Below are 9,843 nucleotides of genomic sequence, written 5' to 3' on the forward strand. Positions count from 1 at the left end.
ACTAAGATATGTTAACAATACGTATTGACAGTAGTGTTTCAGTGTAAGGCTGGTTAAGTGTGGGTGAGTGCAGTTATCGTTTAATGAGCCAGTGGACCTCACAGTAGGTTTCTGAAATGACGTTAACGTTGATTAGCCGCAGCTAGCATGGGAGATGCCTATGAAATCGGGTGAAGTGCCAAAGCTTAGCAGCAGGAACCAAGCAGGGGTTAGGTCTTTGTTTATCAACTAATCATTAACTAAAAACAGGATGAGATATTTCTTTTACTCTCTTTTAATCAGCAGAGTCCCCCAGAAGAGAAAAACGGTAAAACGTTTCGCGGCTAACTAGCTAATTAGCCAAAAGCTGAAGTTTAACTGACGTCAACTACTTACGCATTGATAGTCTCCTGAATGAGTGTTAAAAAATATGCAGCGTGAATCGTTACTTATTGACTTTGGATCTGGACTGGCCATATTTGATTCGCAGCGATTTTCAGCCAATTTCGCTTCGATTTGTTTTTATTTTGCTGTAGCTTTCCATTAACTTCCTGTTTCTACCGTGTGCGCAAGGGGACAAAACTGATAGACACTGTTTGCGAAAAAATCGAGTGCAGACGTTTTGTAGCCCATGTTTCTGAAAGCCATACAAAATTATGGTTTTTGAAAAGTACAGTGATGAGGTAAGGTTTTGATCAGGTGTTCTGACCCACTATTATGTATGTTTATATATGTATATATCTGTAAATTTGTATATCTTTTGGCGTGTTAGTGGGGTTATAAATGCAAATACATTCAACAAAGGAAGAATTTATGATGGATGGGGCATAAACAGAAAGAAAAAGTGTTGACGATTAGTTATCAAATACTGGAAAGGGGTGGGTTTAAATGAGCTTATGCTTCCTCCTACTCCCTTTTGAACATGCAAGCTATTTATAAGTATTATTGTTTTGTTTTCGTTTTATTTTGCTCAGTTTTTGTGTCTCTCTTTTCTCTGTTGTTGTTGCACTATTTCAATATGTTCAAAATAAATATACAATACCATACCTTTGTTCTCCAGTTTAACAAAGGGACAATAAAGCAGAAACATTACCTGTCCTGATGTGTTATGGTGAAATGTGTAAGGTTTATATGACCATAAAAATATGATGAAATAACAAGATTGTTTTTATTATAGCATAACATCTCCCCAAAATTAAAAGAACCTTTACGCTGAGTAAGCTAGTGAATGTTCACATGAACAAAGTTTTGCATTCTTATGTTTATTTAAGCAAGATATCTCATACCAGTTAACCTGTAGTATGCAACTAAGAGGTCGCAAAGTCCCCCATGTCTAACGTGATTATGGGCACAAATAATTAAACAAACATAAACAAGCACAACCCACAAAACATAACCTTGTGATTCCATTAAAGCATGTTGCAGCATTACTGTCTGGTGACTGACAACAAAAGCCTTTCTGGTCGTTTCTGGTAGCCATTTTAAGGTTGAGATTAAGATAAGATTGTACTATCTCAGCGGATGTTTTTACAAACTGCCAGCTCATTTAGACTACTGATAAATGTAGCAAAGCATGTTACCTTTGTCCTTCGCATGGGCAGGGTTTAGATTTTGTGCAAAACCTCTGAGATGTATTTTCAAGGTGTGTATGTTTGGAGATTTTTTTATTTTTGTGGACTAGGCTCTATTTATATGCATTTTAAAGGATGTGTAAATTTTATGTTTCTCTGAAACAAGACAGGCAAGAGAAAATTAAGCAATGTTTTCACTTCATTCCATGTTTTGTGTCTCAATATTGGAGTGGTTTACACATTCACTTAACAACCTAATGATTCCCAGTTCATTCGTAGGAGCAATTTTTCCTTTTGGGACTGCATCAGGAAGAGCATCTGCCATTGCCATATCAAACAGGCAGAGATACCCAGTGTAGTAGCCATTAGTAGCTTTCTATTAGTTATTGTAGATTTTGTTCATGCATTGCATTGGGTATAATTAAATATACAAGTTAAATAAAAGTCAAAAGAAAACATCTTTATTTCAGTTAGCTGTAGAGAGCTTGGCTGCATCACAGAGATGAATGTACTAAGTGCGCTTCATTCCTCAAATGTCACCTTTCCTTTCAAATTGCCTTATTTGCTGATGATTGTGGCTTTTTGTTTTCTGCAGTTCTACACAAGTGTGAATGAGACAGAGAATCAAAGTGGAAAGTGGGTGTGTGCATCTTTGTTGCCCTATTGTTACACTGGAACTCCAGCTGTACCTGCTGGTCTTTGAGGTTGTCACTACCTCAGTGAAGGAAATCTGTTTTCTGGGTGTTTTCTGGGTGTTACATTAGTGTGTAACACATGTGTAACACATGTGTACATTCACAACAGACTTGGCACTCCTTTTCATGCATTCCAAAATGCTTACATACTGTAAAATGTTAGTTTGATGAAAGTAGTTACAGAGCACACCTAACTGCCACAGGTATTCCCAGACTGCAGGAAAATGCTGATTGAACAATGTAATTTAAAATATTTTACATATTTTCTTTCTGTGTCATACACTTAGTCAGTTGGAAATATCCAGAGGAAACAATGAGATTTTAAGAAAAGGAAGTAACAAGTCTTTTTCGACGCATTCAAATACATGTAATATTATCAGTCTTTTATCACACAGAGCCCAGTTGGGTTAAGGTGTTGTCACTCGAAACTTAACTGACAGTTAGCATTCCTTCTACTTCTACTCTATAACATGTTTTTAAATTCCAAATGGCTGAATGCAATTGTGGTAAATCTGAAGGTCAGAATGCCTTTCTGTGAATCTTTTGGTTTTTAACCTGAGAGGTTATCATAGCACGGACAAAACTGCAGTATTGTTGGGTCAGGCTCCATATGTTGGCAGTCTATTAACTGCAAATACAAAAAGATCAACTAATTCCCTTGCTGGTTTTGAGATCCACCTTTCCCCAGAGATTGTCTTTAGAAAATGCAGACAATGCTACAGCGTCATAACCTGTTTTTTTTTTTTTTTTCCAACAACAACACAAATGATCAAAAAAGAAAAAGAAACAAAACAAAAGTGCAGTTGAGCAACAAAATATTTGGGTGTTATGATAAAATAACTCGAACAAAACTCATACTTTATCTGTCACCAGCTGATAAGAGCTCAGAACAATGACTTTACACAACCATCATCACTGTGAGATAACCAGTCGTTTTTAAAAGTCAAGGATTGAAGCTGAATGCAACCAGGAAGTCTGGATGTTTCCGTTCTCTCTCTTTTGTAATGTATAACCTGGCTCTTTCCATCTCTGGATGCATGTTCATGTTGCATATTATTTTAAAAAGATGGTTCAAGTTTATAATGCGTAATTTGTGGCAACTCTTAACATTACCAACACTCTGAATGTTTAAGAATAGCCTACAGGCTTTCATTGTGATCAAAAGAGGAAAGATCAGTTGTGTTAGGTGTTTAGCTTTAAAGCAAATCACAAGTAAAAATCAAGAAATAACTCCATTTTTTGCCTTCTTTACTCAATAGTTATTCAATTTGTATAGTATCTGTTCACAAAAGTCAACTCAAGGAACTTTAGATTGTAAGGTAAAGACTCTACAATAATATAGAGAAACCACAACAATCACACAATCAGCAAGTGCCTGGCGATAGTGGGAAGAAAAAACTCCCTTTTAACAGGAAGAAACTGAGAGCAGAACCAGGCTCAAGGCAGGGCGACCATCTGCCACAAAGGTTGGGAGTGAGGGGAGGGAGACAAAACAAAATAATACGCTATAATAATCTCCCACTTTTTATCTAAAATGTAAAACTGCAGTGATTTTACAAAAAGAAAAAACAAAACACAACAAGTGCAATAAGTTTCTATAAAAGTTTATTTTAAAGACAAATATTACCAAGTACAAAAATGGGGCATAAGGTGCATACAAAAGCATCGGCTTAAACTGACAGATGGACATAACAGGGTAAAATTACAATAACTAATGTATCTCATGGAAAACCTCATTATTCTCCATCCAGAAGAATTATCCATCGTTTCCAGTTCATTGACCATTTAGGACATGAGGCGATCATGGGCAGCTACAATAAGCATCTGCCTCCTACCAAAGAACTTTACATGAGACACATTAGACTAAAACAACAGTCAATACATACAGTTCATCTGAACACACTAACATCATCAGTGTCGCAGATAGGACGCTAAGTCTTTTGTCAGTATCCCTGTCAGTGAGGTGGTTCAGAAGAACAGTCTAAGATCCAACAGACCACTTCTTCTCCAACTTTGAAATAACATCTGGCTCTTAAACATACAGAGTGAGGTAATAAATTACACATTAAATAAAAGGCTTAAATACGTTTCATCTGTGGATCACTTGAGCTGAAAGCATTCTGCGTGTGACACTTTGGAGTGCAAAAATATAGTCAAGTGTGATGAGCACGCAAATGCTTTCTCCAAGATCAACACATCTACAGTCAAGACCACAAAGTAGACCAACACCATTTAGGCCTGTAGATAAAAATAGCTGCTTTCTTTTCTACCATTCAAATGTTTGTCCATGAATTTCATCAGTAGTAACAGCAGCAGCAGCATGAAGGCCTATTCAAAGAAGACACTTTTGTCATTCAGTTAACGAAAAGAGTCTGTGCGTCAGAGTTTATGTGGGCTCTACTGGCCCCAACCTCCGATGCCAAGCTCCTTCTTGTAGCGCTTGGTGAGAGAGTTAGCCTGGTCAGTGAGCTTGGACAGCACCATTTGCAGCCCGGTGAGATGGTACTGGAACTGGCTCTGCAGATTCTCGTCTTCAATCTCGTCTTCCTCCTCGGATGAGGCTGAAGAGAGGGAGGACATCGACACCGAGGAGTGAGAGCGAGTGACTTTCATGCTCTCTTTGCGAGTCTCGTCGGAGGTGCCGTGCCTGACTCCCCACTCGATCTCCCCGCGGATAGATTTAAGCAGCTGGTAGTAGCTGTACATGTCCCCCTCGTCCTCCTCTGATTTCAGAGAGCTCATCTGGCTGTCCTCATCCAGCGGGACATCCCGCAGCAGGCTGGGCAACAGGATGGTCTGGTCCATGTTCTTTACGGCCCCGATGAAGCTGTTCATGGCGTTGAAGAGGGAGTTTTTCTGAGTTGTGGTTTCTTGCAGCTGCATCATCATCTTGGCGGTAGTTGTTTTTTTCCTCCAAACGTGAAAGCAATGATCCGAATGTCTTGTCTCGCTTTCCTCTCTTCTGTGTGTGCCCAGCTGTAATACCGCGCTGATCGGCTTTACGCAGAGGCTGCTTTTCTGTTAATGCTCCAGCGAAGATTGGCTGCCCTCAAGCAATCATGCGACTTGCTCTGGTGGTCGTGCTCGGTTCTTGAGCTTTATCGCTCAGTTGCTTGCTCTTCTCGATCGTTCTGAAACGCGTCGAAAGCGCTGGGATATATACACACAGGTAGTTTCAAGGCGGTGCCACAACCTGTTTGTCGAGTTCTACCAAGAGTAATCGGACCCAAATGACCTGAAATGGCACAGAGCAGAGAACAGAGGTTTGGCGCTTTCTCTAGAAAAGGCGTGGCTTTATGTTGACAGGTAGACTAGAACACATTCCACAGTAAACCTCAAACACCGATGCAAAGCTCGAGAAAAAGCTCAAAATCGAGTTCAGACGTCAATTAAAGCCCAATACACGCGATGTTTCACGGTGCGTATTTACGCGTAACAATTTCATCCCAAACTTCACTTACTGTGCAACGTGCCGTCCTGTAAACCTACAGTGTACCGCTGTCTTCCGGTAAAAAAGTCGCTGAGATTACATCACCACATCCCACATTCTGTTCCGATGAAGCACACAGCTGAGGCACGTAGGGTGAGGCTGTAGCGTGCGGACCGGTATTATGAATATTCATTATCCAAGCCATCAGCCCATCACTTTGGTTTCCAGGCAAACCAATCATGACCCGGAGGCGGGACAAGTCCGAGTTTGACCAATGAGGAGACGGTAGTCGTGCAAAGAGCACAGAAGCAACACGTGGAAGAAGTCCTTTCAACGATGTATATTTATAGTGTAGTTATTGAAATCCTTGAGAGCTCGACCACGTAGTGCCTGTTTTCTGTATGTGAAAGACACTCCGGTAGAACTGGTACTAATGTAGAGTCACTGGGTTCATGATCTGGAGTAAAAAAGCACAGGCAGCAAGTCTACAGCAGTGACATCAGCAGTAGTATAATAGAAGTATTCAGTGGTTCTTTATCTGTATTAAACGTTAGTATAAGTGTTTACTGTTGCAGGTGGAGGGGGTGTAGCCTGTGTTAAATACTTTATAAAGCTGGGTGTTTCAACGTTGGGGTGTGTCACCTGCAAACAGTCATTACACAATTAATGCTTTAAGAAAGAGGGGGCAGTAATGTCCTGCAACATCTATCGCTCAATTATCTTTGAATTTTAATTCCTTTTTCTCTTTGTGGATCAGGTTTTATTTGGTTTGATAGCACAGGGAAGTTGCCTGGTGTCCTCTTATGCTAATCATATACAGTATGCTTACAGTCTATAATACTGTCAACTTGTTTTTTCATAAAGCAATTTCTTTTTTTAGTGTATTTTGTGTACAAAATACCCATAATAGGCAGAAATACCATGGATACTGTGCATCTATGGCAACAAAAATGCAATTAAAGTAACAAAAAATGTGATTAGAGTACAGGTTTACTCGTTACTGAGTACCAGTCTCACACTAACAGAAATATAACAGGCCTGCTGAACTCCTCTCGGGGTAATTTAGTCCATAAACCAGGTGCAGCGCTGTCAAGGTTTGTGAGATTACGCTTAAAATCTGAACTGTTGCACCAGCCGGTTTCCAGCAGTGGTGGTGGGTAGCTGATTTTCGTCTGCCCTTCAGCTGCTGGTAAACAGGGGAACTCCCACACAGCCCCTGCATCAGAAATAGCCCAGCATTAGTACTTGATACACTAGGTGCACCCGGTGGGAGTCTGAAATCTGAGCTTTGGTAAACACTTCTGGCCAAGGTGAAACTGTACAAACATGTTTTCCACATACCACCGTCAGCAAAAATAAAATTCCACCATGTTGACAGGCATTAAATCAAAATGTGTTAAATAAAAACAGGGATAAGCTCATATGAATGATGTTAGGATGAGTCGGAAGTTAAAGCACGGATAAAGGGGTGGCCTGAATCATGCTGTGTGTCTTGGAGATGATGTATGCGGGCACGGTTTGTTCTAGATCCTTTGTAAATGCATCAGCATTCAAGAAGTCTCACTCAGCAAGAATTGTGAGAATGTGAAGACAAAAACCTGTTTGCTGGGTTTCTGTCTCTCTGTGTTTCGTAATCTACCTACAACTTCTCTTTGTTATGTCACTTGTCATATCGTTTCCATCGCAGTTCACCGCACACCCAGTGGTGGAGGAAGTATTCCTATTTAAGTAGGGTTTCAATAGTGCAATGTAAAGAAAAAAATTTATGCGTTACTAATGAAACATACTTAAAGTATAAGAATCAAACTACTCACTATGTAAGCAGAAAGGTTGTGTGTCATTATTCTATTGCTCTATAACATAATATTGATTCATACTTATTCATATTAAGCAAAAACCAATTTGTACTTTTTAAATTATAATGCAAAGGTTAGCATGACAAAATATGATATTTCCCTGTGAAATGCAGTATGAGCAAAAAGTAGCATATAAGCATTAATGTAATGCTGCTTTTGTATATTTTTGACTTTCACTGTACTCTGTGTTTTATCATCTGTTTCAGTGCCCTAAACATATAAATAAATACAGCAATATGCAAAAGTATCAAGCCAGCCTTCATTTCTTTATATTTTGCTAGGAAAATGAGAACTAGGCGCAGAGATTTATTGAAACGTGCAAACATGTATGGAAATACAGTACACAAGGCCAAAAGAGAGTCTGTGCAGCTCTGACAAGCTTGAAAATCAATAGTTTGACCACCTTTATTCTTCAACACAGTAGTCTTCAGGTAGAGATCTCTGACATTCTTTAACAATCCTTTTGTTCTGTTCTCTGTTAAAATGATCCACACTGCTTCAGTAATGTTGAGGCCTGTGTTCCGGGGAGGCCAGTCCATGGCTGACAGTGTTCCTTTGTGTGTTTTTATATTCATCTATGCCCTTTACTGCATTCTCAGTGTGTTTGGGATCATTGTCATTCTTGTCATTGTTTATCTGTTGTGTTTTAAGCCTGACATTTCTTCTTTTTCCTTTCAGTTTTCCAGTTTCCTCGAAAATCTTTTAAGGACACTCTGCACAGCATGCCGAGATGTGTAAAACTGTGTTTTTCATAGAGTCAACTAAAGACATGGAGGCAAATGATTTCTTTTTACAACATGCGACTAGTAACAAAGTGCCATTTCTTTGCTAAGTTGCCTCAACACTGGTTCATTCCTTGAGTTAGGTGCAATTTTTGTGCTTGAATGATTCATAGGTCAGTGTTAAATGGCTTAACAAACCCTGGAGAAGCCTGGAGAACTATCACTATCACAAATTAAAAGAAAGTCTAGCACCTTGGAAGGAAACTATAAAGAAAGGAGGGCGTCTCAAGATTTTTGCACAGTACTGTGCTGTAGAGTGAAGGCAAAATATTGAAGAAGTAAAAATGTGAATGCCTAAACAAAGGACCTTTTCTGGATAAAAGCAAATGTGCTTGGAGCCATGTCCCTGTCCCACATCCCTCCCGTCCCAAAACTGCAAAGCCTCATGAAAACAAATGAACTAATCTTAGTGCTGCTTTGAAGATTAGCTGATCCCAGATCTAGTTAAGAAAAAAAAAAGAAGCAGGTCAGCAGAGCAAATGTGCACCACTGCAGAGGAGAGATGTGAAACTGGAGCTGGCTTTGCTTTCTCAACAGACCTGTCAGTCATGGACCCCGCCTCACTGAATTCCTCTATTCTCCCGTGAAAGGCCTTTCCACTTGTCAGAGGACGTACCGCGTCTGAATGCAACAACCAAACCCGGATCAGTTCGGGAGAGTTTCTTGATTGTGTGTCATGTCAGGAGCTGAGCATCCACCGATTACGGCGGGTGTCATCATCATCCCCGAGGCTTCAAAGAGTAAGGGAGAGAGAGGAGATAGAGAAGGAGGGGGAGGTGGTTGGGAGAGAGGGTTAGAGTGGTGTGCTGAGCTATAGGAACAGGCAGCTTGAGTGGGAACTCTAGTACTTGTCATCACAACTGCATGTTGCTGAAAAGTGTGAGGCAGGGGTGTCTGAGTTAAGCGGGGAAGCTTGAGGCGAAGCAGCAACAGCAATTAGAACAACAACAGCTGCGAGAACAACAGCGACAACAGCTCCCATCACAAACAGACAGGTGGAATGGGGCAGGCCTCCTATTTTACTTTATAAGACAGTAAATAAGGCGTCACCGTGGGGTGCAGACGGTAGGGTGTGGGTGTGTGTCTGTTTGTGTGTGTGAGAGGAAGGCAAGGAAGCTTAAATGCTCCCCCTGCAAGTTTTGGAAATGAAATTCATAATAAGATCATATGAAAGCAGTCAAAGAAATTCCTGTCGTGGATTTGATACGATTTTTAATCAGCCATTTAAAAAAACCCAACTTGTCTTTCATACTGAACCTCGTGCACCGCTTAAGGCTGGCAGCCATCACTGAGACAAATCAGGAGCAGCGTCCAATGTAGCACATTAGCATTTACGACAATAAATGGGAACCTTCTAATGACATAATGTTTTCAGGTAAGAAGGACTTCAGATACTTGGGATACCACGACAGGGGTTTGAAAACTTTACAACAATACTGCAGTGAGTGATTTCCCTGTTTTTGTACAGTTGTTGGATTTCATGTAATATTGTAACTTATTTGTAAATTTTAAGCACATTTGGACTATTTA

The 9,843-nt window shown here is 40.1% G+C and overlaps 2 protein-coding genes across 5 annotated transcripts in view; both read right to left on the reverse strand.

Annotated features, from left to right (window-relative positions):
• Nucleotides 1-614, reverse strand: part of si:dkey-100n23.5 (cyclic AMP receptor-like protein A) — a 53,113-nt gene extending 52,499 nt beyond the window's left edge. Inside the window, exon 1 of one of the 4 annotated variants that reach the window (XM_040005816.1) lies at nucleotides 376-614. In XM_040005816.1, coding sequence (XP_039861750.1) covers nucleotides 376-456 — 81 coding nt within the window. In that variant the 5' untranslated portion in view covers nucleotides 457-614. The remainder of the gene's footprint in view (nucleotides 1-375) is intronic. The other 3 variants (XM_040005814.1, XM_040005813.1, XM_040005815.1) reach the window with 3 other exon arrangements.
• A 3,219-nt stretch (nucleotides 615-3,833) lies between these two features.
• On the reverse strand, nucleotides 3,834-5,837 carry mid1ip1a (MID1 interacting protein 1a). The gene is made up of 2 exons (XM_040005832.1): nucleotides 5,707-5,837; nucleotides 3,834-5,480 (listed from the first exon to the last, which is right to left on the reverse strand). The coding sequence occupies exon 2, from the start codon at nucleotides 5,132-5,134 to the stop codon at nucleotides 4,643-4,645; it is 492 nt and encodes a 163-aa protein (XP_039861766.1). The 5' UTR covers nucleotides 5,135-5,480; nucleotides 5,707-5,837; the 3' UTR covers nucleotides 3,834-4,642.
• Between the last annotated feature and the right edge of the window lie 4,006 nt (nucleotides 5,838-9,843).

The sequence above is a fragment of the Simochromis diagramma genome, unplaced genomic scaffold (genome assembly GCF_900408965.1).
Source record: "Simochromis diagramma unplaced genomic scaffold, fSimDia1.1 OVJJ01000501.1, whole genome shotgun sequence".
NCBI classification, from domain to species: domain Eukaryota; kingdom Metazoa; phylum Chordata; class Actinopteri; order Cichliformes; family Cichlidae; genus Simochromis; species Simochromis diagramma.